At 47.5% G+C, this 27,746-nt stretch overlaps 1 protein-coding gene across 1 annotated transcript in view; it reads left to right on the forward strand.

The window, feature by feature from the left end:
• The window catches only part of pxdn (peroxidasin), an 83,457-nt gene that overhangs the window by 40,265 nt on the left and 15,446 nt on the right, over positions 1-27,746 (forward strand). Inside the window, exons 5-15 of the mRNA XM_083924996.1 lie at positions 615-686; positions 3,856-3,927; positions 7,357-7,526; positions 12,225-12,342; positions 12,497-12,666; positions 14,054-14,326; positions 15,695-15,970; positions 18,424-18,536; positions 20,625-20,781; positions 21,196-21,304; positions 24,085-24,242. Of these exons, the coding sequence (XP_083781122.1) occupies positions 615-686; positions 3,856-3,927; positions 7,357-7,526; positions 12,225-12,342; positions 12,497-12,666; positions 14,054-14,326; positions 15,695-15,970; positions 18,424-18,536; positions 20,625-20,781; positions 21,196-21,304; positions 24,085-24,242 (1,688 nt within the window). The remainder of the gene's footprint in view (positions 1-614; positions 687-3,855; positions 3,928-7,356; positions 7,527-12,224; positions 12,343-12,496; positions 12,667-14,053; positions 14,327-15,694; positions 15,971-18,423; positions 18,537-20,624; positions 20,782-21,195; positions 21,305-24,084; positions 24,243-27,746) is intronic.

Consider the following 27,746-nt stretch of genomic DNA (forward strand, 5'->3'; position numbering starts at 1 on the left):
AAACACTAAAGTGGCGTCGCATTCTCACTTTTTATTCCGCGTTTAGACGAGCGTCTTTGGTGGGAAATCTGCAAGTCAGGTGTGTAGGTGGAGCTGTGAAGCACTGCCACACAACAGCACGGTCTGCAGCCTCGGCTCCACCCAGGACACTTGAACGTCCCACTGATGGAAACAGTCCCACGCGTTTGTTGTTGTTTACCTGAACTCTGCACGCGGATGTTACGGAGACACGTACGCCACGAGAGCCAGCGTGAGCAGATCAGAGCTCACTTTAGTGTTTCTACCTTTACACGCAAACACAACGCTGGAGCAGATCAGAGCTCACTTTAGTGTTTTTACCTTTACACGCAAACACAACGCTGGAGCAGATCAGAGCTCACTTTAGTGTTTTTACCTTTACACGCAAACACAACGCTGGAGCAGATCAGAGCTCACTTTAGTCGTGTAAACAGGGCCTTAAGTGTTCTCATTTACCCAGCTTTTAGGGAAGGGGTGTCAGTAAAGATTAGTTTGACCCCCCTGTCTTAGGGCCTACAAGGACAAACTATATTTAGTCAGACAGGGAGCCCTAATCCATTTTTGCTGTGCTTTCTTTCCACTTTGTTCTTCTCCAGGTACCTCCACTTCAACAACATCGAGTCTTTGGAACCGGAATCATTCACTCAGCTACCGAAGCTGGAACGACTGTAAGTTCATCCTGTCTGACTTTCGCACAACATTCCTAAAAACGTATGCAGTTCACACACAATCATAAAAATCATATATATCATTTATTAACTGATCCAACTGCCAAACTGGATTCACCAGGGCACTTTATAGAAACCAGAGAGCAACAACTAGCATGATGTACTTGGTATGCAATTAAGTGTCAACTCAGGCAAGTCCAGACTTTGCTTAGCATGACATTGGAACGACCGACTTCAGTATAAATCAGAACAGCCAGATGCCTCCTAACACGCCTCTGAGGCTCCTCTAATGGTAAAGAGCTGTGGTTGTCCGTCGTTGCTTTAACCTATAATACAGTAATGATCAAATATTCTAGGAGTTAATCCCTGATTTATCTAATTCTCATGAGGCTAATTTTGGCTCCGCTCACACAGCAGGCCTTAATGCAGGATTCCGATGTATTGCTAAAATCCAGTTTATTGTTTGTCTGTTAACATTACGCCTTTAAATGTGGCCCAGGCTCCTGAAGTGACCCGCAGACATGTTCAGGTTGCGGTCTGACACATATCCGATTCAGCATCACATTTAAAAGTGGCCTGATTCTGATTAGAAAATGTCCGATTCAATGCGACTTGTGCAGTTCACACCGTCAAAATCCAATCAGATACAGGTCACGTATGAGCGGAAAAGTCGGATTCAGGTCACTTGGAGCTGCAGTGTGAACGGAGCCTATGTGTGTCCTGTTAGAGCTGCGTCATGATGCAAGTGTTCTTTTAAACGCTGTCGTTTATAACTTTAGTCGGACCGATGTCAGGAAAGGTATTGGGTTTGCATTGTTGTCCGATTGCTTCTAAGGGTGCACTCCCACTGTCCATCCGTACCGTGCCCAAACAGGTTTCATGGGTAAAGTCTAGTTCGTTTGACCAGTGTGAGTGCAACCACACCGCGCCTAGCTGCAGCCAGCTTACCGGCCACGACCGTTTGGGAGAGGTGGGCTTTAGTAAAGCACGTTTGCACATGTACGAGCACGAGCGTGCGCACGTGTACGAGCACGAGGCCTACGGCGGTTCTGAGGTCATTTCCTGTGCGCCTGTTGGGACGTAGAAAAAAGAAGGAGGGACCATGCGCGGACATTTCAAACAATGGCGGTGAAAGGTTCACGTTGGTGTGATGCGGAGGTGGAGTGTTTACTGCAGATTTGGTCGATGAAAAGATTCAAAAACAGTCGACAAGACGCACAAAAACTCCGAGGTCTACGGAAAGATCTGGAAACAAAGCCACGCATCGCCATGACGTCATCAATGCGTGTGACGTGTTACGACGTGATGACGTATAGGCAGCAAGAAGCATTCTCCGAGGCCCAGGTAGTGTGAGTACATACTGGCCTGGAGGGGGGGGACAAGGACCCTAGGGCACGGGCACGGTAAGGACAGTGGGAGTGCGCCCTCAGAGACTGACATTGGGACAATCTGCCAGAGAAAATGAAACAAGGGGAACTGAATGAGATCACAACTTTAAAACCCTGGACTGGACCGAGGATTACGAAAACATCTTGGCCCCATTAAACGCAGAGCCGAGCTAATTGCAACCACATATAGGAATGTCACTCTGGACATGGTGTTCATCGCAGATCCCTGGTTATATACTGCAGTAACACTTATCAGTAATATTGAAAGGGGGTTACTTCGACTTTGTGGGAACAATATTCACATTTGTGATGCTGAAAAACGCATTTTCTGCCGTTTTTATTGAAGCATTATATTAATAATATTGTCCCCGACCACAATAATACATATCAAGGTTCATAAAATCCTTTAAATTATCTCAGTTAACATGTTTTTTGTCCCTTTGTCAATAAACGTTGGCTACCAATTGGCTACTAATGATTTGAAGCTGTGGTACAAATGTGTTTTTATGTCGTAGGGCTCCGTATGTGAACTTTCTTGACAACGTACAGATGTGATGTCGCCTCAGCTCCTTAAACTCTCCTCCAGATGTCTAAGGGCTGGGGAAAGTCCTGTTGAATTCCTGTTTCATTGACCCATTTATGGGCGAGTGGCTACCCAGCACATCCATACTACCAAGTCGCTGGAGGGAGGGGAAGGAGGGACACCTGCAAAACACGGGGGAAAGAGGAGGGCAGGAAGTCCCAGACGCACACTCATTTGGCTCGTTGGGGAATATACCCATGGTCACGGTCAAAGCACTCACTTGTTACGGGAAAAGTCATGGCTTATCTTCACAGTTCTATTCTCCGAGCGTTTTCTGCAGGAAAGGACTGAGCTCCATGCACCCAAATGGGGCTGATAGAGAGTCATATCCTGGCAGTTTGCATTTTATACGGAATCAGCCTTTAGGGCGCACTCACACTGTGCCTCCGTCCCGTGCCCCGTGCTTTAGGGTCCTTGTCCCCCCCTCCAGGCCCGTTTGTACTCACACTACCTGGGCCTCGGAGAATGCTTCTTGCTGCCTATACGTCATCACGCCGTAACACGTCACACGCATTGATGACGTCATGGCGATGCGTGGCTTTGTTTCCAGATCTTTCCGTAGACCTCGGAGTTTTTGTGCGTCTTGTCGACTGTTTTTGAATCTTTTCATCGACCAAATCTGCAGTAAACACTCCACCTCCGCATCACACCAACGTGAACCATTCACCGCCATTGTTTGAAATGTCCGCGCATGGTCCCTCCTTCTTTTTTCTACGTCCCAACAGGCGCACAGGAAATGATCTCAGAGCCGCCGTAGGCCTCGTGCTCGTACACGTGCGCACGCTCGTGCTCGTACACGTGCAAACGAGCTTTACTAAAGCCCACCTCTCCCAAACGGGCCGTAGACGGCAAGCTGGCCACAGCTGGGCGCGTTACGGTTGCACTCACACTGGTCAGAGGAACCAGACTTTAGCCGTGAAACCTGTTTGGGCACGGTACGGAAGGACAGTGTGAGTGCGCCCTGAGTCAAGCCTTCTTCGAGGATGACCACATTTTTCTCCCATTTAGCGAATTAAATATGATCAAGGGACAAAAAGGCAAATCTCAATATTTCTGAAAAACAGTTTATTCGTTCAAATGACACAATTTCCTCATGTCTGAGTCGTTGATGGGCCTTCCAAGCCAGGGTATATAGCTGTTTTGAGCCGTACAGTAATGAACACTGATGAATCATCTGTTTTCTCTCTCTCTCACTCAGGTTTTTGCACAACAACAGAATCACGCAGCTCGTCCCGGGAACCTTCTCTCATCTTCAGGCCATGAAGCGATTGTAAGTGGAAAAGTCCACTTACTGAAACAGCTGCGTTAGAAACAGAATACATGTCTCCAACAATTCCTGGAGCTGACTCCCAGGACTCCCAGTATCGAGCCAGTTACATGCCATGTAACCACACTCCACTGTTCTCACGCTTCTTTGACTGCAAGGTGGTTTTTGTCACGTGGCTCCCAGCCCAGTCCTCCCCTTAGTTTAGCTGCAGAGGGTGGAGTATGAGGAGAAAGGCAAAGAAAATGAAAATCATATTATCCATCCTGCACAAAGGAGGCTTCATTTTCCATGAGAATACGGGGCCTTAAGACCTGACGCCAACTATCTCTAACACAGCTTCAAACTCCTCCAGCCAGCAGAGAAGAGTGATGACCAATCAGCAGTTTTGCCTCATCCCATCGCTCTCGTCTCTACCATGAATGAGCCTTTAATATTTCTGAGGCCGTAAGAGAGACGAAAAGACGACAGTAGCCTCTTATTGACTTCATTCAGATACCGTATTGTCCGCGATATAAGTTGCACCTAAAAACCTTCAAATGTGTCAAAAGCCGACAGTGCTCCTTATAATCCGGTGCTCCTTATATATGGACCAATATTGAGCAACAACAGGTCTCCAACTACGGTGAGCAGCCGCCGACTCTATTTTCCCCCGTAGAAGAAGTAACGCACGGTGCATGTTGAGATATACGACTGCGTGAAGCGTGCCGTTTCATTTCCATGTGTGTGTTTGTGTAAAGAGCCCAAAATGGCTCCTGTTAAGAGACACGCTTACGGCGCAGAGTTTACACTCAAGGCCATTAGTCACGCAGTAGAACACGGGAATAGAGCAGCAGCCAGAGAGTTGAACATGAACCAATCAATGGTGCCGAAGTGGAGGAAGCAACAAGACGACCTCCCCTGACTGTTTTGTTGACGTTCCCTTTAGCGCAGCTCCATCTAATGGATGCAGAACGTAACCCCAGCCTCCACTGCAGCGTCTGTGCCATGCGCCTTATAATGCGGTGACCTTATAGTGCGGGAAATACCGTATGTAAATAATCACTAAGACCCTGAAATCACAAGTGTAACTAAAGATCAGATTTGTTCATAACACACTTTATCAAACGTTAAACATTATATTGTGAAAGCCAGGCCTTGGATAACAGACACATTGTGGTAGACGTGAAAGCAGGATTCGTTACCAGAGGAGGAGGCCAAGCAGAGAGAGAGTTTCCCACGGCAGCAGAGAGCGTCTTCCAACATGGCCCCGCTGAGCCCCAGTGTTTGGACCGAGCTGGGCCCGGCTGTGCCAGACTAGTTTTTGTTCATAAACTGCCAGAGAGGATTTCCTGGAGCCACAGCTACATGTCCTCTGCAGCCATGATTCTCAGGGCTAGGCTACTTGTACCCCGGGGGTACTTCGGCATGTGGAAAGGTTTCAAAGAGGATAGATTACTCAACTAACTTCTTGAAAAAAATAACAGTTCTGATTGGATTAAAATGATATATATTAACAAGTCAACTGTAACTCCTGAACACCACATGTCACAGCTCTGTAAGTGTGTGGAACCTAGTTAGCAAGCGAGCAGTGAAATTTAAACATGGAGCCAAAAGTAATGGATAAATGGTCGAAATAAGTAGCTAGCTAAAAGAGTTAGACTTACTTACTTAAACAGTTAAAACAGTTAGCTGAAAATATAAGATAAATGGTTGCGGTAGATAGCTAAAACTAATGGATAAATTGTTTGAATAGCTAATGTTAATGTAGCTAAAAGTATCATTAATGGATACATCTTTGAAATAGTTAGCTAAAAGTAACATTGATGGGTAAATGTTAAAAATAAATAGCTAGCTAAAAGAGTTAGACTTACTTACTTAAATAATTAAAATAGTTAGCTGAAAAGATAAGATAAATGGTTATAGTAGATAGCTAAAAGTAATGGATAAATTGTTTGAATAGCTAATGTTAATGTAGCTAAAAGTATCATTAATGGATACATCTTTGAAATAGTTAGCTAAAAGTAACATTGATGGGTAAATGTTAAAAATAAATAGCTAGATAAAAGAGTTAGACTTACTTACTTAAATAGTTAAAATAGTTAGCTGAAAAGATAAGATAAATGGTTACGGTAGTTAGCTAAAAGTAACATTAATGGATAAATGGTTAAAATAGTTAGCTAAAAGTAACATTAATGCATAAATGGTTGGAATAGTTAGCTAAAAGTAACATTAATGGATAAATGGTTGGAATAGTTAGCTAAAAGTAACATTAATGGATAAATGGTTGGAATAGTTAGCTAAAAGTAACATTAATGGATAAATGGTTGCAATAGTTAGCTAAAAGTCACATTAATGGATAAATGGTTGGAATAGTTAGCTAAAAGTAACATTATTGGATAAATGGTTGGAATAGTTAGCTAAAAGTCACATTAATGGATAAATGGTTGAAATAGTTAGCTAAAAGTAACATTAATGGATAAATGGTTGGAATAGTTAGCTAAAAGTAGCATTAATGGATAAATGGTTGGAATAGTTAGCTAAAAGTAGCATTAATGGATAAATGGTTGGAATAGTTAGCTAAAAGTAACATTAATGGATAAATGGTTGGAATAGTTAGCTAAAAGTAGCATTAATGGATAAACGGTTGGAATAGTTAGCTAAAAGTAGCATTAATGGATAAATGGTTGGAATAGTTAGCTAAAAGTAACATTAATGGATAAATGGTTGGAATAGTTAGCTAAAAGTAACATTAATGGATAAATGGTTTGAATAGTTAGCTAAAAGTAACATTAATGGATAAATGGTTGGAATAGTTAGCTTAAAGTAACATTAATGGATGAATGGTTGGATTAGTTAGCTAAAAGAAACATTAATGGATAAATGGTTGGAATAGTTAGCTAAAAGTAACATAAATGGATAAATGGTTGGAATAGTTAGCTTAAAGAAACATTAATGGATAAATGGTTGGAATAGTTAGCTAAAAGTAACATTAATGGATAAATGGTTGGAATAGTTAGCTAAAAGTAACATTAATGGATAAATGGTTGGAATAGTTAGCTAAAAGTAACATTAATGGATAAATGGTTGGAATAGTTAGCTAAAAGAAACATTAATGGATAAATGGTTGGAATAGTTAGCTAAAAGTAACATTAATGGATAAATGGTTGGATTAGTTAGCTAAAAGTAACATTAATGGATAAATGGTTGGAATAGTTAGCTAAAAGCAGTGTAAATGGATAAATGGCTGAAATATTTACAGTATACCTAAATATTTAGCATAGTTAAAGGTAATGAGGCCTTTACGCATTTGGAACATACACTGGGAGTGGATGAAGAAGTACGCGTGTTCATCTGACGGGGCTGTGGGTTGGGAACCACTGATAGTCAGTCTGCTTTATCGACTGAAGACAGGCCCTTTTCTCACTTACTGTGTGTGTCTGTGTCCGTGTTCAGGCGACTGGATTCCAACGCGTTAAACTGTGACTGCGAGCTGCTGTGGCTAGCCGACCTGCTGAAGCAGTACGCCGAGTCGGGCAACGCCCAGGCTGCTGCCACCTGCGACTACCCCAGCCGTCTGCAGGGCAGATCGGTGGCAACGCTCACCGCTGAGGAGCTCAACTGTGGTAAGAAACCTCCACTCCCCACTGAGCGTGACCCTCCCAGGGTATCACGGGACGTTCGTTGGCACATTCGAAAAATGGACTCTTTAGATTGGAACTTTAACGCGCTGCAACATTAATAGCATCCACGTTATTAGAGACAGAACATGTAAAGAAGTGATTCTGACATGGTTATTAAACAGCCTCCCTGTTGAAACCTAATTTAGTTTTCACTGGAGAGGAACGCACATCTGGGAAAGCATACATCAAGTCAAACACACGGTTGCTTAGCAGCACACATGTGGTTTCCCCGTTCCTGTTCCTATACGCACTCTCTTAACCTGAACCACAGCTCAGTCACATCCAAGGCTACACGGGGCTACAGTTCTCAGGCACCGTGCCTAATTTCAGTGATAGAGCAGTTTTAAAGTCATATAATACTCAACTCAATGAGTACATACAACTCCTTTCCTGCTCTAACTCCCGCCTACAGCCTTCCAGTCAGCAAACAGCAGGTATGCATAGTCACGGTGTGTCACACAGACACAGGTGTATCCTCTCTTTGTGTCTGAGGTCTGCAGACACCCGGCTGTATCATGCGTCATACACTAACAGCTGTGTCTGTGGTCTGGGTAAAGTGTCAATCAGGACCCTCTTTGGGCTCTAGAGACCTCCAGTGCTAGACCACCAGCACCTACTCAGTCTGTGTATGAAATGTGTGTGTGTGTGCGTGTGCCTGTGTAAATGGAGGGTCCACAGCCTTCGTCCTTTGTTTAATCACTTTTTTTGCATTTATTCAAAACGCTATACACGGTTACGGTACATTGAAGATCCACACTGCAGCCCCTTACATGTAGGGGATTTTCTGTGTTAGTGATCACACGGTCGACCCTGACTAAGGGGGAATAAAGTTTCAAAATAATCTCAAAACAGTGGATGAAGAGTGCAATATGAGCGTCAAAATGCATTTCCACACTTATATATGTATTATACATTATAAATCATTCAAAAATTGTCTCATCTCATCTTCAGCCTCTTATCCTGGGTCGGGTCTCGGGGGCAGCAGCTTTAGCAGGGGACCCCAAACTTCCCTTTCCCGGGCCACATTAACCAGCTCTAACTGGGGGATCCTGAGGCGTTCCCAGGCCAGTGTGGAGATCTAATCTCTCCACCTGGTCCTGGGTCTTCCCAGAGGCCTCCTCCCAGCTGATTAGTGATAGACCGATAAGTCGGCTGGTCGATATTATCGGACAATATTTGCGTTTTTAGGTGTATCGACTGATGCAGTTTGCAGCATTATTGACAAACAGGCGTCCACAGGCAGCTCCGTGCTGCCGGAGACGACTTTTTTAAGCCAAACACATTAGAAGCTTATCAACTATCAACCCATCCGTCCTCTTACCACCACCACCAAATTACTCCGCATTAACGCCGGGGATTGTAACTGCAATTGGAAATCCTGTTTATGGTAACCTGGCCTCTATCGTGGTCCAGTGAGGAGGCGAGCCTGGCTCTCATCAGATACCACTTGTGCGAGGAGGTGGCACTGCGTCTTAAGAAGGGCGGCTGCTTTGACAGCTGCTCGACACGCCGTGCATTGTTCCACCTCGTTCACAGGGGGAGAGAGGGAGGACGAGGAGGGAGGGAGGGAGGGAGGAATGGCTTCCATCATGTTCGTAAGCAGACATTCCTCCGCTGCTACCTTGCTACGCAGACGCTTGAGGTGGAGGGGCCCACGCTGAGCAAGAACGGGCACGTCGGTGCCATCGAATTAGCTGCTGAGATTTATATGTGGTTTGGTCGCAGGCGGCTGCCAACGCGCCTGCCCGCTTGGCTCAGACTGGAGCCTTTAGTGGGAGCTGGAGGAAACTCGGAGCTACGCGGAGATTTACGGTGGGAGCTAACTGCCAGTTAGAGAAACCAACTCAAAACCTGCCGCATGGGCTCACAGTGAAATGTGAACTTGGCTTTTCTACCAATACACTTAAACCTGTGCTTCAGCGTAAAGCCAAACAGTATCTTATTAATATCATATATATGTATAAAAACACTGCACAGACAAACTTCCACATGTACTGTGTATGTGATAATGATGCATTTAATGTCAGGTAATGGAGGTAAGGTAGGTAGGAGTGGATGGGTTGGTGCCTCGTAAAGGACAATAACAAAGTCTTTATGTTGTCCTCACTGTGGTCTCATCATGTCCTCACTGTGGTCTCATCATGTCCTCACTGTGGTCTCATCATGTCGCAGCCACAGAGCCAGATAATGGCACTATTAAGTTATAATGGGATGTTATTAAAAGAGTTAATTAGAAATTCCACCCAAAATGGCACAATACAGCCTTTAAAGCTGCACAACATCGTCTGTCAAACCTTTTTTAACCTTTATTTATTCAGGGGAGTATCACTGAAATGACGCCTCTCTTCTTCAGGAACACCCTGATCACGGTCGCACAGCTGCACACTTTCACATCTGTAAGCGGCTGTGAAACCACAGTCTGGTGTGACGGCCACTGAGCGGCTCCCCTGGAGTGGGTGGGGATGAGGGGCTGAGGGCCTTTCTCAAGGACACCACATGTTTTGAACGGGCACTGCATTAAGTTATGTTTGCTGACAGTTTCTACAGAGGACTGACAGAGTCAAGGACTTTTGGCACATCCCAAACACATCCAGCGAGTACGTGCATATGATCAACGCTATGGATCTACTGATATGGATTTAATATGGCCAGGGCCGATACTGATTTTTTCTTTATCAGCCAAAGACGATTTTGTTGTGCCGTTATTTGGAGCCGATACTACTTTTGCATCCTTGATTTACATCATATGAATGAGACAAGGATGAAAACAAATGTTACGAGTCTCAATTGAACTTAAAAAAGTCGTCTCCGGCAGCACGGAGCTGTCTGTGGACGCCTGTTTGTCAATAATGCCGCAAACTGCATCAGTCGATACACCTAAAAACGCAAATATTGTCCGATAATATCGACCAGCCGACTTATCGGTCTATCGAAGAGTGGATCGTCCTCTACTCAAGAGATTGGCGGTTCGATCCCCACCTCCCCCGGTCCACATGTTGAAGTGTCCTTGGGCAAGACACTGAACCCTGAATTGCTCCCCGTGCTGCACATGGGTGTGTAAATGTGGTGTGAATGGTCAGATTAGATGGTCTGTAGATGTCCACTGCCATCAGTGTGAATGTGACAAACACTGTGAAAGCGCCTTGAGTAGTCAGAAGACTAGAAAGGCGCTTTATAAGTACAAGTCCTTTTACCATTTACTATCATATAGTGGGTGTGTGGAGCACAGAGAGTGTGTGCTGCATGATGACGGGGAGTACGGGAGCTTGACTCCCTGCTGGGGCAGAAGTTAACTTAATGTGCGCAGTGTTTTAGGAGCTGGGAACCTTTCTCCGTGTTCCTTGCCTCAGTGTCTGCGTGTGTTGGTACACTCGTTCTTGTAAGATCCTGTGTAAGAAAATATGCGGCCAACAAAGTTTAAGGGTGAGTTGGAGCTTTTGGGGTTGGCCACCTACCCGAACTCATGCGGCAAGGTCAGTGCCTTCCACTTGAGGCAGCTTCAATGATTTCCTTGTATTTGCAGTGGCACACCCTGATCCTGACTAAAGAGAGCCTCTAATGGGCCTTTTGGGGGGAGGGTGAGTCCTGCACACACTGTGGTGGGTTCTGAGGGAGACTCTTCTACGAGTCAGGCTAAGGAACTGACAGTGTCTGTAATCTTGGTATGTGGTGGCCAGGGGCGGCGCTAGCTATTAAGGACACTGGGGGCTGTTGCCCAGGAGTTAGTCCTGTTGAGATGGAGGTTGAAAATCAGGCTGATGAACATGCAAGTGTGACGTAGTTTGAGAAGGAAAGGAAAGACCAGTCGTGTCCTGTAGGGGAAGGTCTAGTGAGTAGGTGACTGTTTATGTTTAGGATGGGAAAGTGCACCGCAGACACCAGCAGCCAAAATGAGACGTTAGAACAGCGTGTAGCCTGATACACACCGTCACACACCGACCTGAATTCACTGCAGGTCTCCTGAAACTGTGTAAACTAGAAGCCGGACGTTTTCTGTCCCAGGGCTATACGGTGGTGTAGTTGTTAGCACTGTCGCCTCACAGCGAGAAGGTTCCTGGTTCGAATACCGGCTGGGGCCCTTCTGTGTAGAGTTTGCATGTTGTCCCCGTGTCTGCGTGGGTTTTCTCCGGGTTCTCCGGTTTCCTCCCACTGTCCAAAGACGTGCAGGTGTTCGGTTCATTGATGACCCGTAGGTGTGAATGGTTGTCTGTCTCTGTTCGTCTCTATGTGTCCCGTGATAGACTGGCGTCCTGTCCAGGGTGGACCCCACCTCACGCCTGATGTCAGCTGGGATCGCCCCCCCCCAACAGTGTGAACAATAATTGTTTGAGGTTTTTTTTTTTAACTCAAACCGGACCAGCTGGAAATTCGAAACAATGCATCATCCTCGTATTGGTTTGATCCAGGAAACTAACCTTTGGCGTGAGCCCGCTCCTTAGGGTTTGTGAACGACTGCGGAGACGCGGTGACCGGCTCCAGACTCGTCACCTGGCCCGGCACGATCAGAGAGACTAGACGGAGTCCCCAGGGGCTCGGTTCAACAGACAGACCGATCGGCACGGCACAAAAGCACTCACTGTATGAATGAATGGACGTTTATGTACACCTGTGTATAATTACCCTCCCATCCTCCCTCCTCAGAGGTCCCCAGGATCACCTCGGAGCCCCAGGATGTGGACGTTACGTCAGGGAACACCGTCTACTTCACCTGTAGAGCCGAGGGCAACCCCAAACCACAGATCATCTGGCTCAGGAACAAGTAGGACTCTTTATGTCATTCCTCCAAAGATTCCCTTACTTAGAAAATGTGGGTATTATGTCATAATTACGTGGAGCAGTGTGTTAACAGGCCGCACACACGTCCTGATGTATCCGAGTCACCTGTGATGTGTGTCTCTGTGCCCTCCTGACAGCAATGCTCTGAACATGCGCGACGACAGCCGTCTGAACCTGCTGGAGGACGGGACGCTGATGATTCAGGACACCAGGGAGACGGACCAGGGGATCTACCAGTGCATGGCCAAGAACGTGGCCGGGGAGGTCAAGACTTCGCAGGTCACGCTGCGGTACTTCGGAGCCCCCTGTGAGTGGCTGCTTTTTACCTCTCGCCTCCTGAATGAGTTTAACTTTGTGTCACTGTGGGTGATTGAATCGTCTTTATTGTCATTGTAATTTACAGTACAATCCATTAAAGTGCAGAAACAGTTTAACATTAAAGCATCAAATAGAAAAGACTTGAAAGCTACGACAAGCTTACACACGCACACGCATGCACGCACACACACACACACACACACACACACACACACACACACACACAGATTGCAGAGACCCTGAGCATCATGTACCATCAGAGGTAAAGGTATTTGCAGTGTTCAGCGCTGTCAGAGCTTTTGGATAATGGTTAGTCCGAGCATTTAGATGTATAGATAGATAGATAGATGGATAGATCGATAGATAGATAGATAGATAGATAGATAGATAGATACATAGATTGAGACCTAAAACGTGCAATAATTCAAAGTGTTGGTGTCCTGGGTGGGACGACTCGCTTAGACTGTTTTTTAGCCCTACTAAGACAGCGAGACACTAATACTGTACAAACAAGTGTCTGTGTGTGTGTGTGTGTGTGTGTGTGTGTGTGTGTGTGTGTGTGTGTGTGTGTGTGGGGGGGGGGGGGGGGGGGGGTTGAGATGATGTCCAGAAACCTGATATTTAAGTGTTAACACTGTGAGCAGCTGGGTTAACCTCAGTTCAGCCGGTCAAATAACTCGGATGTCTCGCTAAGTCGTGAGCAAAGCCCGCTGCCTTTCATGTCTAATTTTCCTCCCACACACTAACACACACACACACACACACACACAAACACACACACACACACATACAAACACTCTAACACACACAAACACACACAAACACACACACACTCTAAAACACACACACACACATACAAACACAGTTACGTTCTGTCCCCTGTCTCCGCTGCTCTTACCCACGAGCTTCTGCCTTCACATACAAACTCCCACATCACTCAATCGTCGTGCCCGTGGCCGTCGTCGTGGGAGATTTCCACGGCTGTCTGCAGACGACCCGAGGGTCAGCGGCGGGTGACGGACGGCCCCGGTGACGACCCCTTGTTAAGGAGCAGTCTTTGAGAGCAGATGTTGTGCATTTCCTGTTACTGTTTGATTGTAAACGCCAGGCCTCTCGCGCTGTGTACATACTTCCTCTGACTCCACTGTAATCACAGCCAAATATGGACAGGACGGCGTAGGAGGTTGTTAGCAGTGGTCAAAGTGGCGTTATTGACAGAAACATACAAAGATGATGTTTGTGCAGGAACTGACCCTTTTATCAAGGTCGCTACTCACGTCCTGATCCCCTGAAGTTACGCGCTGACCCGGATGACACATGTTATCACCCCTCACCTAATTAACCTGACCCCGTTCCCACGCTCCCTGCTCCTCCAGCGCGGCCCAGTTTTGTGATCCAGCCCCAGAACACGGAGGTGCTGGTGGGGGAGAGCGTGACCCTGGAGTGTAGCGCCACGGGCCAACCTCAGCCCCGGGTCTCTTGGACAAAGGGCGATCGGACCCCGCTGCCCAGCGACACCCGCATCACCATCACCCCCTCCGGAGGGCTCTTCATCCAGAACGTGGACCAGGCGGACGGGGGGCAGTACACCTGCTTTGCCTCCAACAACGTCGACACCATACACGCTACGGCGTACATCATCGTGCAAGGTAGGAATCAGAACTCATTCTTTTCTTTATAAGACAAATTGACTTTGGATTTATTAATAAATAAAATAGATGTCATCCCAACACCGGTCCCCAGCACCAGCCTGACACCAGTGCATGAAAAGACAAAACCTATGTATTGTAGAGTGGTTTATTATTATCCCTGTATGGATGTGTGGTATTATTGCTTTCACTGTTGTTTGGCCTAGAACTTTATTTTATTATCTAGTTTGACATCCAACCCCAACTCCAACTCCAGCTTTATTTGTTAAGCACTTTAGGGTGCACTCACACTGTCCATCCGTACCGTGCCCAAGCAGGTTTTACGGGTAAAGTCTGGTTCCTTTGACCAGTGTGAGTGCAACCGTTCCACATCTAGGAGCGGCACGCTTGCCGTCCACGGCCCGTTTGGGAGAGGTGGGCTTTAGTAAAGCACGTTTGCACGTGTACGAGCACGAGCGTGCACACGAGCACGAGGCCTACGGCGGCTCTGAGGTCATTTCCTGTGCGCCTGTTGGGACGTAGAAAAAAGAAGGAGGGACCATGCGCGGACATTTCAAACAATGGCGGTGAAAGGTTCACGTTGGTGTGATGCGGAGGTGGAGTGTTTACTGCAGATTTGGTCGATGAAAAGATTCAAAAACAGTCGACAAGACGCACAAAAACTCAGAGGTCTACGGAAAGATCTGGAAACAAAGCCACGCATCGCCATGACGTCATCAATGTGTGTGACGTGTTACGGCGTGATGACGTATAGGCAGCAAGAAGCATTCTCCGAGGCCCAGGTAGTGTGAGTACAAACGGGCCTGGGGGGGGGAGACAAGGACCCTAAAGCACGGGGCACGGGACGGACGCACAGTGGGAGTGCGCCCTTAGTTGATGTTGCATGTTGTGTTTTCTGAATGATCCTTCAGCACCTGTAACTTCACACAAACTCAACCCAATACAAAGTGAATTTAATCAAAAGAAGACTTAGTGCTTAGCTTGCACCATCTCACCTCTCTGTAAGGAGAGTGCTTTCCGTGGCACACACATTTCCAGACTTTGCAGATGTCTAATCCAAAAAAACACGGGTTTGAAATGTGTTTTATTAGTGTGTCGCAGTCATTTAAGATGGTGTGGCTTACCAAGGTGCATATCAGGTACAGAGCCTGACATCCAGGACTAAATGACTCTGAAGAAGTAAAGACATAACAGAGCTTTTTTTACCCTGTACCGTAATGTTAACGTGCAGCCCGACCACACTCCTGCAACACATCTTCACCTCTAATTGTCTAATATCTCTGTAACGTGTCCCCAGCCTGCCGTAACTTTTAAAGGCTCCTATGAAGCAAGACGTCAGTTTACAAATTCGACTGTTTTTCCCCCCAGCAATCCCCCAGTTCACCGTCACGCCGCAGGACCAGTCCGTCCTGGAGGGTCACACGGTGGACTTTCCCTGCGAGGCGAGCGGCTACCCCCAGCCGGTTATTGCCTGGACACGCGGGGGCAGTCCGTTACCCCTGGACCGTCGCCACGTGGTTCTGTCTACTGGTACTCTCCGCATCACCCGGGTGGCAGCTCACGACGAGGGCCAGTACGAGTGCCAGGCAGTCAGCCCTGTGGGGACTGTACGCACGGCGGTGCAGCTCAGCATCCAGCAGAGAGGTGAGGAAGTGGGGTGAAGCGATGACGTAATGGTAATGAGCAGGTAAATGAGGGTTTGTTGCAGTCAACTTTAGGGGGGAGGGGAGGTTAAGCCCCTAACATGGTAGAATATGACTCAACAGAGTGGCTGAAACACTGCTGCCATACACAGGCTGTCAGTGTGGCTGCTGAAAGGCCCTCTGCAAACACTGCATGTTTGTGTATGAGGAGGAGGAGGAGGAGGAGGAGGAGGAGGAGGAGGAGGAGGAGGGGTAGGTAGTAAAATGTGAAGGGGGTTGGAGTGGTGCAGCACTCTCCATTTACAGCCAATTTGACATTTTCACACACAAATCATCTATTTAACTGTTGCAATGCACGTACACACTGAAAGGTGTGTGTGTGTGTGTGTGTGTGTGTGTCTGTGTCTGTGCGCGTGTGTGTGTGTGCGTGTGCGTGGTTGTGTGGTTCCTTTGTGTAGGTTTTTCATTTTTATATGCATAGACTGTGTGCACTGTACTGCAGCTCAGTATGCATGTGCAGATGTGTTTGGATGTTCAGAAGAAGGTGTGTGTGTGTGACTGTGACTGTGTGTGTGTGTGTGTGTGACTGTGTGTGTGTGTGTCTGAAATTACAGGCCTGACACAGGAAAGCACGGCACTCTGTAATCCCGTGATGACACCATGTTTTTCCATGTAGTAATGGCTGTTAACATGGCACAAAGTACACGTTGCATAATGGCCCCCACACTGATAAAGCACTGTACGAGCCCACAGCCATGCACGCAGTTAAGGACGCTCTTATCCTGAGAGCGCTGCGCAGGGGATAGATCACGCTTTAGAAGAAAATGAAAGCGGGGATTAACGGGGTAGGGTTTGTCTTCCAGGGTGTGTAGCACGTCTCCGTCCCACAGAGATTCCTCCTTTAACTAATATCAACTGTTCTGGAGCTCGGACACATGAAGACAACGTCGCCATTTTGATTCCAGCGCATGTTAGACCCCCCGCTCTCTCTCTACAAGTGTCCTGCCCGCCTTTTATAAGTGTCCAATAAATGTAAAGTTGCTTCAATGTTGATTTCACATCCCGGATTTCTCTGTGTCACGGAGCAGCGCTGGCTACGCGCCGCCCGCAGCTGTGACGCTGTGTACTGTACACCGCAGTGAACCCTGTGTTTTAGAAAGTTCAGCTCTGATTTAAGGGCCGTTAATTAGTTTCAGACTACTACGAAACGGCCTCCCGCCCTAAAAGTTGTGGGATTTTCCCAGGGCCAGGTGGCTCGCCGCGGCATGGGAACCACGCAGGAATTTGAACACGGTGTGTGTGGGGGGCAAACATCCACCCTCTCCCGCCCGACACAACACCTCAGCTGTGGAAGGGTCGTGTCACGGCTCTTAGACGGTGCAGCGCAGTGACTCAGTCTGAAACAATGCTCAACACTGTGTGTGTGTGTGTGTGTGTGTGTGTGTGTGTGTGTGTGTGTGTGTGTGTGTGTGTGTGTGTGTGTGTGTGTGTGTGTGTGTGTGTGTGTGTGTGTGTGTGTGTGTGTGTGTGTGTGTCTGTGTGTGTCTGTGTGTGTCTGTGTGTCTGTGTTCGTGTGCGTGTCTGTGCGTGTGTGTGGGCTTGTGTCTGTGTGCGTGTGTTTGTGCGTGCGTGTGTCTGTGCATGCGTGTGTGTGTGTTTGTGTGCGTGTGCCTGTGTGTGTGTGTGTATGCGTGCGTGTTTCTGTGTGTGCGTGTGTATGTGTGTGTGTGTGCGTGCGTGTTTCTGTGTGTGCGTGCGTGTGTGCGTGTGTCTCTGCGTGCATGTGCGTGTGTCTGTGTCTGTCTGTGTGTGCGTGTGTCTGTGTGCGTGTTTGTGTGTGTGCGTGTGTGAGTGCGTGTGTGTTTGTGTGTATCTGTGCGTGCGTGTGTGTGTGTGGGGGTTAAGTGACTGCTGACCCACTCGATCTCTGCACACAAATGGAAAACGACTCTTTTCACTTCATGTAATTGAAAAAAAACAGGTTGCATACGTAAATGTGTCTGTCTGACGCCTGTAGGGGGTAAAGTGCAGCATTTAAAAACAACAAAATCACAGACACTGCTCACATAACAGGTAGAAAGAGACAAAACACTGAAAACGTGTTAATGAATTGCAGCATTAATGTGTTCCACTATGATCACTGCACTATTTGCTACATGTGCAGTTATGCATTAGAGTTAAAATATGCCGACATCACCCTTTGAACTGCACGGAGACTCTTAGATGAGTCATGCTTTGCAGCTCTGTAATAGAGGAAAGACAAATGGCAACAGCAGTGTAACAAACAGTGTGAGTGTGTGAGTGTGTGTGTGTGTGTGTGTGTGTGTGTGTGTGTGTTCGTGTCACTGTCTCCTGTGATTGATTATAAAATGCAGTTTCCATGTACGGTACTTTGAGCACTGGTGCATCATCATTAACACAGGCGTATGTGTGTGTATGTTTTAACTCATCCAGTAACGCCTGTTTTCACAAATGCTCCAAGGGACCTCACGGTGGAGTCTGGCCAAGACGTCCAGATTCCCTGCAGCGCTCAGGGCCAGCCACAGCCTGTCCTCACCTGGAACAAGGTTAGATGATAAAGCTCCAGTAGGCCGAGTACGGTGCTCGTCACCTCCTCACCACAGAGGTCAGGGGGGGTTGGAAGGGGTCCTGGACCAGGAAATGTTCTGGGGTTACGTGATTTGCCGTATTAAGTGATGGAAATAATGACAATTAATGTGTTTTTGGGGCATTTTCACACCAGTTGATGAGTTTCCCCTCAGTTCAGTTTCTTTTCACGCAGAGAAAAATCCAAAAATGCATCACTCAATCCAGTGTGTCTGGAGCGGGAGCAAGAACGTACAAGTACTAAACAGACTGGACTAGTGCAACCCTGTAGTACCCATACTACCATACTAATTACGGTGCCAGACCACATCCCATCCCAACACATATATGTCAAATGCCAAGCTACCGGGACGTCCTACTACATCCGGTAGGAGCCAAAACATGTGCTAAAGTGCCCTCTAGGAGCCAAAACGTGTTAAAGTGCCCTCTAGGAGCCAAAACATGTGCTGAAGTGTCCTCTAGGAGCCAAAACATGTGCTAAAGTGTCCTCTAGGAGCCAAAACATGTGCTGAAGTGTCCTCTAGGAGCCAAAACGTGTGCTAAAGTGTCCTCTAGGAGCCAAAACATGTGCTAAAGTGCCCTCTAGGAGCCAAAACATGTGCTGAAGTGCCCTCTAGGAGCCAAAACATGTGCTGAAGTGTCCCTTTAGGAGCCAAAACCTGTGCTTAAGTGCCCTCCTGAAACCAAAGGCCCAATTTCAGGAGCCCGGTCCATATTCAACAGAAGGATCCAGAGAACAAAGAGTTAGTGAGCGGCTTGCTCCATAGCTGCTCATTTCATCCGTGGAAGCCTCCATGTTGTTTACACTCAACAGTCTCTTCTTGTTTCCTCACTTAAATCCACCTCTAAACCAGGAACCAAAACGTGTACTTAAGTGTCCTCTTGGAGCCAAAACGTGTGCTAAAGTGTCCTCTAGGAGCCAAAACGTGTGCTAAAGTGCTCTCTAGGAGCCAAAACATGTGCTAAAGTGTCCTCTAGGAGCCAAAACGTGTGCTAAAGTGTCCTCTAGGAGCCAAAACGTGTGCTAAAGTTTTCTCTAGGAGCCAAAACATGCGCTAAAGTGTCCTCTAGGAACCAAAACATGTGATAAAGTGTCCCTTTAGGAGCCAAAACATGTGCTTAAGTGTCCTCTAGGAGCCAAAATATGTGCTAAAGTGCTCTCTAGGAGCCAAAACATCTGCTAAAGTGTCCTCTAGGAGCCAAAACGTGTGCTAAAGTGTCCTCTAGGAGCCAAAATGTGTGCTAAAGTGCCCTCTAGGAGCCAAAACATGTGCTAAAGTGTCCTCTAGGAGCCAAAACGTGGGCTAAAGTGTCCTCTAGGAGCCAAAACGTGTGCTAAATTGTCCTCTAGGAGCCAAAGGCCCAATTTCAGGAGCCCGGTCCATATTCAACAGAAGGATCCAGAGAACAAAGAGTTAGTGAGCGGCTTGCTCCATAGCTGCTCATCTCATCCGTGGAAGCCTCCATGTTGTTAACACTCAACAGTCTCTTCTCGTTTCGTCACTTAAATCCACCTCTAAACCAACGCTGATGGGCTCTTGAGGCTAGCATCTGCTCCGTTCGCCGAGACTTAAGCACGGGCTAGTTTGACGTGGTGCAAGTGACAGCTAGCATAGCACCAGCATATTTATGTGAGAGAAACATTAGCTAGCTGCTACAGTTAGCCTGCTCTGACCATGCATGTATATTGTTAGAAGACATCAGCAGGTGTCCTGGTAGTTTGGTTGGATCAGTCCCAAACAAACCGTACCAAAGCGTATCAGGTCAGGTTGATTTGGTCCGCGTGTCATGGCTGTGTGCTCCGCCCAAACGAACCGCACCGGGGATGTGAACGCGCCACGGTTCGATTCAACCCAACTAAACAAGGCAGGTGTGAAAACGCCCCACATCGTTCAAGTCAGACTCCGTCCAAACCCACCCGTGTGAACTAAACCGCTCGGTGGTCCCATCTGTGAGGCTCTCAATCACTGTCCCGTAGTTTGACACGCAACTCCCGGGGTCATGACCTCTACCCTTTGTCCCCCCGCCCCCCACCCTCTCTCTCCCAGGATGGTGTGCAGGTAACAGAGAGTGGCAAGTTTCACATCAGCCCCGAAGGTTACCTGGAGGTGAAGGACGTGGGCACCGCTGATGGCGGACGCTACGAGTGCGTCGCCCGCAATCCCATCGGCTACCAGGTCGCCAGCATGGTGCTCACCGTCACCGGTAAAACGCCGCCCATCACCACACACGCGTGTTGTTGTTGTTTCTTTCACTTCCTGGTTGAGTAGCATGGTCACGATGGGAGTAAGGGACAAACCTGTCTCTCTCTCTCTCTCTCTCTCTCTCTCTCTCTCTGTGTGAGCGGTGAGACAGGTCAGCCCTTCCCTCCGTGTGTGTTGGTGTTTCCTGCTGAGGTTTCTCAGGTCCGACCGCTCTCACCGTGTTCGATGGCACACAGAGGAACGAGTGGGCTCACTCCAGTGCAGCACCTTAAATGGCTTACAGTCACTTACAGCCACTACGCTCTGTTTCCTAACCTCAGACCACTGTTACCCTCGTATGTTAAATGTAGTTTATACCCTGTACCTGCATCCAAACACATCAGATCTCTGATCCCGTCTCTCTGTGCGACGACAGTTCCTGCAGTCAGCAGAGAGGGCGACACCTTCGTGAGCACGTCCATAGAGCAGGCCATCCGTAACGTGGACAGTGCCATTGAGTCCACGAGGAGACGTCTGTTTGATGGGTAAGTTCTGAGAAACTCACACAAGAAGCACGCACAAGTTCACGCACTCTTACTGTACATGTGCTGTGCATCTGCTGAGAGAGAGGGTCGTGTGTATAGGATGTTTAATGTGATGCAAAATGCAGTATAATGTGTGTATAATGTCAGACGTTCAGAATAACGTGCTGCAAAAGCTGCAAATAATGAGGTAAACCCTCCTGAACGACTCGAGGTGAAGTCGATCCATGCCAGATTTTTATATACGGTGATCTGCTCCAGTCATGTTACCGTGTACTCTATGTTTACACTACACACACTGCTACATGTAGCTACGTGCTAGCACCGGAGGGGAGCGTACCTACGTTCCTACCTAGTAAGGATGCCCCCCGGGCGCCTCCCTAGGGAGGTGTTCCAGGCACGTCCAGATGGGAGGAGGCCTCGGGGAAGACCCAGGACCAGGTGCAGAGATTAGATCTCCACACTGGCCTGGGAACGCCTCAGGATCCCCCAGTTAGAGCTGGTTAATGTGGCCCGGGAAAGGGAAGTTTGGGGTCCCCTGCTGGAGCTGCTGCCCCCGAGACCCGACCCCGGATAAGAGGCTGAAGATGAGATGACCCGTATACAGTAGCACATTTGATACCTTTAATATTGTAACCAAGCGACTGTGGCTCAGTGAAAGAGTGGATCGTCCTCCATTCGAGAGATCAGCGGTTCGATCCCCAGTCAACAAGTGTCCTTGGGCAAGACACTGAACCCTGAATTGCTCCCTGTGCTGTGCATGGGTGTGTAAATGGGGTGTGAATGGTCAGATTAGATGGTCTGTAGATGTCCACTGCCATCAGTGTGAATGTCTGTGTGAATGGGTAAACGTGACAAGTGGTGTAAAGCGCACTAGAAAGGCGCTTTTACCATTTACCAAGCACCTGAAAGCACCAATCTTCAGCTTTATCTGCTCTTTAGTTCTTTAACATTTGGACACATTGAACTATTTTGCTCTGTGCAGACTCAGTCCAGAGCTACGCGCTCACGGGGCCCAAGTTAGAATACAGTACGGTTTGTCTCACATCATCCTGGCACATGACCTGCATGTCCTGAGTGTGAGTCAGAGCCTTCAGGGAGAGAGTGTGGCGGTTCACAGTGTTGTTGCTCTCTCCGTGCACAAAGGTCGTCGTTTTAAAGTCGTGGATCAGAACGCTCCGAGTAGAAGCGCTGCCTCAGGGCGCCGACGGCCCTCCAATCAGTTACTCTGACAACCGCAATCAGTGTGTGTCACTGCTTTATCAACGCTCCAGGACGGTAAAGGCAACGACTGTGTCTTGAAGTCTTTGTTTCTCCAGCTCAGTTTTGCGTTGCCTGCTGTCACTCGCACAGACGTAGGTGGTTTCAGCGTAGCTCATAAGTGCTTCCATCCGGTTGAATGATGTGGTTAGCAGCTGTGTTTTTCTTGGCACACGCGCACACATGCACTCTGCCCACACACGCACATGCACGCGCAAACACGGCGCACAGACACACACGGGAAGAAGAGAAATGGACACACGAACTCAAAGTGGTAGCCTAAATGGAGACGAGGGGATTTCCAGCTCTCACAGATGAACAGGCAGCCTCCTCCTTGGCCGATGGCACCGGGGTCTGAACATGGTGTGGAAATAACCACAAACCAGCTTCATACGGAGGTCCTTGTAAGAAGGCTGCGTTAATAGGTAATAGAGGTCTTATGAGTCCTTATAGGATGCATTGTTACGTGTTAATGAGACTATATAAGTGTTAATAACAGCGTCTTTAATACGTTTATTGTTAGAATATAAGACATTTCTGAGCCTGTGTAAAAATACATTATTATGCGTTATTAACAACTAACTATGCATCAAGTTTAGATTTTGTTTATTTGGAATATCTGGGGTCGGTCGTGGGGGCAGCAGCTCCAGCAGGGGACCCCAAACTTCCCTTTCCCGGGCCACATTAACCAGCTCTAACTGGGGGATCCTGAGGCGTTCCCAGGCCAGTGTGGAGATCTAATCTCTCCACCTGGTCCTGGGTCTTCCCCGAGGCCTCCTCCCAGCTGGACGTGCCTGGAACACCTCCCTAGGGAGGCGCCCAGGGTTCATCCTTACCAGATGATCCTGAACCACCTCAACTGGCTCCTTTCAACGCAAAGGAGCAGCGGCTCTACTCCGAGTTCCTCACGGATGCTGAACTTATGCACTTAAGCGAGGATTTTAAGCCAGTGTAATAAAAAGCGATGCAACACGACAGATGTTTGCCAAACGCATTAAGACGTCAAATAAAGAGTTCACGTTCCGCGTCACTTGGCTCACGTTTACATTACGTCACAATCTAAACGCGCTCGCCAAACGAGAGGATCCGTGTACTTAGTGTTTCCTCTCGGTGTGGGCCGAACACCTGCGGATCTGGAACGTGTCTTAATGCTTTGCCACAGACTCGAGTCCAAGTTCCAAATGCATTTTTCAAACGTAGCCCGGGGTGATGGTGAAGCAGCCAAGGAGACGTCGTAGGAGTGAAAGCAGAGAGAACACACAGACTCAGTGATGATGGAGGGGATCCAGCTCATGAGGGAAATGGCGTGAGATGTTTGTGCAGGTTCTTCTCTGAACTCTCTGACCTTCTCGAGCTGCAGCGAAGAACTATCGGAGTGTCCGTAAAAGCTCCGTATGCCTTCCCAACCCAGGGGAATGTCACGCAATCAGACATTGATTTTGATTTATTTATCGTCTCTTCTCCGTCACTCTTTCATTCTCTCCCTTCTCTCCTCGCCGTCTCCCTCTCCCTCCTTCCTCCAGTCAGCCTCGTACCCCGGGAGAATTGCTAGCTCTTTTCCGGTATCCGCGGGACCCCTACACGGTGGAGCAGGCGCGCGCCGGGGAGATCTTCGAGCAGACTCTCCTGCTCATCCAGAACCACGTCAACCAGGGTCTCATGGTGGACACCAACGGCACCGGTGAGTCTTCCATTTAAAGATCGAGCTGCCAGTGTAGACAGGAGGGAAACATGGTACAACTATAGTACATTAACAGTAATTAATGTCAAGTAATGCAGCTAACAGTGGTTAGCTCGGGGCAGCACGGTGAAGGCATTCAAAGGTCTTTTTTAACCACTAATGCTGCTGAAAATAACAGCAAACCTCTGCAGCAGCATGAGAAGAGTCCCTACACACACAACAAAGCACCAATGGGCTCCTTCCACTGTAATGGACTTTACTATGAGAGGAGCTGGTACAGGGGCCAGTAGGTAAGTCTTTAAAACACTCTTTTAATAAACTCTGGCTTCACTAACTACGCTGTTGCTGCTTTGTTTTCTGTGTAGAGCTATGTACTTTACCTTTTTACAGTTTCTTTCTTTGTGTATTGAATGACTATATTTAAAGTGTGTAATTGTGCGATTCTATGTGGTATTTTACGTGGTTTTATGTGGTCAAACCAAAGACAAATTTCAGCATTGTGGACAATACAATTATTTTCAGCAGTATTAGTGGTTAAAAAAGACGTTTGAATGCCTTCACCTGCTGCCCGAGCTAATCAGTGTTAGCCACATTTGGCTGTTAGCGGCTGTTAGCGACTGTTAGCAACTGTTGGCCGCTGTTAGCGACTGTTAGCGGCTGTTAGTGGCTGTTAGCGACTGTTAGCGGCTGTTAGCGACTGTTAGCGCCGGTTAGCGGCTGTTAGCAGCTGTTAGCGCCTGTTAGCGGCTGTCAGCGGCTGTTAGCGGCTGTTAGCGGCTGTCAGTGGCTGTTAGCGGCTGTTAGCGGCTGTTAGTGGCTGTTAGCGGCTGTTAGCGCCTTTTAGCGGCTGTTAGCGGCTGTTAGTGACTGTTAGCGCCGGTTAGCGGCTGTTAGCGCCTGTTAGCGGCTATTAGTGGTTGTTAGCGGCTGTTAGCGACTGTTAGCAGCTGTTAGCGACTGTTAGTAGCGGCTGTTAGCGACTGTTCGCGGCTGTTAGTGGCTGTTAGCAGCTGTTAGCGGCTGTCTGGCATTTCTCCGTCAATAGTTGTTACACGAAAAAAATTGTCTCGATGGATTATTTGATAAATGCATTTGCTGGAAAATGAAAATGAAATTGTGCGCTTATTTTGTGCTGGAATTTCACTTTAATGCGTGACACCAGTGAGGTTATCTTCTACACAAGTCACTGGCGACCACAAACAAAGAGCCGTTGTGTTGCGTTGACCTACTAAAATTGTCCTTTATTGAATTACTTACGATATAGAAATATTGATATTGCGTCACTACAAAGCGACGTTGTGTCCTTCCAGGCATCATGTGTCTGTGTCCGAGCTGTAGCTGAGGACGTCCAAGTGTCTCTGTCAGGGTTCGAACCTCCTCCGAGGGCCTGTGGGAGTCTGCTCTCTGGTGTACTGGTGACGCAGGGCGGAGCCTTTGGCACGCCATTGCTGTTGATACTGCTGTCTTCAGCTCATGGGGAATAATCACTGGAACAACTTAATGCTTGGAGGAAATGATTAATAGGTCCTTGCAGTTAAAAGAGTCTGATGTCATCACAACAAAATGGTCTTCATGCTGTTGTCTGTTGACCCGCGTTGCTCCTGACAATAGAGGAGGAAATCACTTTAATGACTTTGTTCAGTTCAGTTCAAACTTAAGTAGTTTTTAAGCTTTTTTGCCCAAAGCTTAGCAGTTTATTACATTTCCAATGCACTTCAGCATGTCAGTAAGTGAATGCATTGTCCTTAATATGACCTGATGTTCTGATTCAGACTGTGTTCAGGTCAGTAGTGCATTCAGTGTGTTTCCTGAACATGGGTAAACAGCTCAGCAGCCTGTTATTAATGACAGTTATCAGATTATTTAAAGAGGAAGTGAGTACTGTCCCAGCTGAGCAGACAGGCTACATCCACACCTCTGCATTTTGGTTTTAAAACGCGTCACTTTTTCTACATTTACGCCGACACACTAATCCGAGACACTTGCAAACGCTGCTGAGCCTGGTTTGTTTGCATCCCACTTTGAAAAGCTACAGTCGAACGCAAATACAAGCTGTGTAATCCAACATCTGTGGGTCGCACTGAACTACATACAGATCAGTGGACACATGCGCGCTCTATGCAGCGCCCCAGTACAGACAGATGCTCACACACTGCATATTTACCGGTTGTTCCTGGGGAAGAAGGGACTTGTAATAGTTTTGACAAATGTCATTTCCCCCCACGACCCTCAGGGATGAGTGGACGTAACTTGTGGATGAATGAATGGAAATGTAATCTTCTTGTGGGATACACAACATTCTCCTGTAGCCTCGTCGTGGATCCAGTAAAAAAAGCTCCTATCCAGTTTCCCAATATGAGTCTCATGCAAGGAGTAAATGAATTACCATGTTACTGTGAGCAACACTTGGCTGTGGGTAGCCCCTCCATCTGCATGCCATTTTCTCTCAAGCATGACCAGAGGCGCAGGGACGTAATTATGGAGCAGTTACGACGAGGAGCCGTAAACAGTTTTATTAGCTCTGTGTCGCACCACACAACACTTAACCTGCAATCACCGCCGACACAGGACAAATTTTGACACAGCGCGTTGGCGTACAGATTGTCTCGATTATGCATGCGTGTGGGGACGATCGGGCGAACACGGACGGGTTTGTACGTACGAGCATCTGTCTTTGTTTGCATCCACGTGTGCATTCAAAAGTGGCTTTATGGGGCATTAAAGTACTCGCTGTAATGGAGGGTTACATTTCATAGCGCAGAGGGCAAATTAGATGGTTGTTTACAGCTGTGTTTAGCGACCACGGGTACTTCGCAACAACAGGAGGTACGTCTGTTGTTGTCAGGGGGTGCTTGGGAAAACTGTGGAGCAGCTCAACTCATTTGGAAAAATAGGGATTATGATTCAATTGGAAGCTGCATACACAAAGTGTTGCTGTTATTTAAGAGCGTTAAAGCATGATTCAGGTGTAAAATCACCACAGTCGCTAACAGCCGGACGTGGCTAACACTGGTTAGCTCGGGGCAGCACGGTGAAGACATTCAAAGGTCTTTTTTAACCACTAATACTGCTGAAAATAACAGCAAACCTCTGCAGCAGCATGAGAAGAGTCCCTACACACACAACAAAGCAGCAATGGGCTCCTTCCACTGTAATGGACTTTACTATGAGAGGAGCTGGTACAGGGGCCAGTAGGTAAGTCTTTAAAACACTCTTTTAATAAACTCTGGCTTCACTAACTACGCTGATGACGCTTTGTTGTGTGTGTAGGGACTCTTCTCATGCTGCTGCAGAGGTTTGCTGTTATTTTCAGCAGCATTAGTGGTTAAAAAAGACCTTTGAATGCGTTCACCAACTAAAAGGCCTACTTTCTTTAGGCCTACTGACTGAACAGTTCAAATTATTAGTTACTATAAAAACAGCAAACAAAATAGTTAGCTGCACTCCAAGTAGTAGAACGAGTAACTCACCAAACCAGTCTGAATATTGACGGGTCAATGGCAT

This window comes from Echiichthys vipera (genome assembly GCF_963691815.1).
Source record: "Echiichthys vipera genome assembly, chromosome: 12".
NCBI classification, from domain to species: domain Eukaryota; kingdom Metazoa; phylum Chordata; class Actinopteri; order Perciformes; family Trachinidae; genus Echiichthys; species Echiichthys vipera.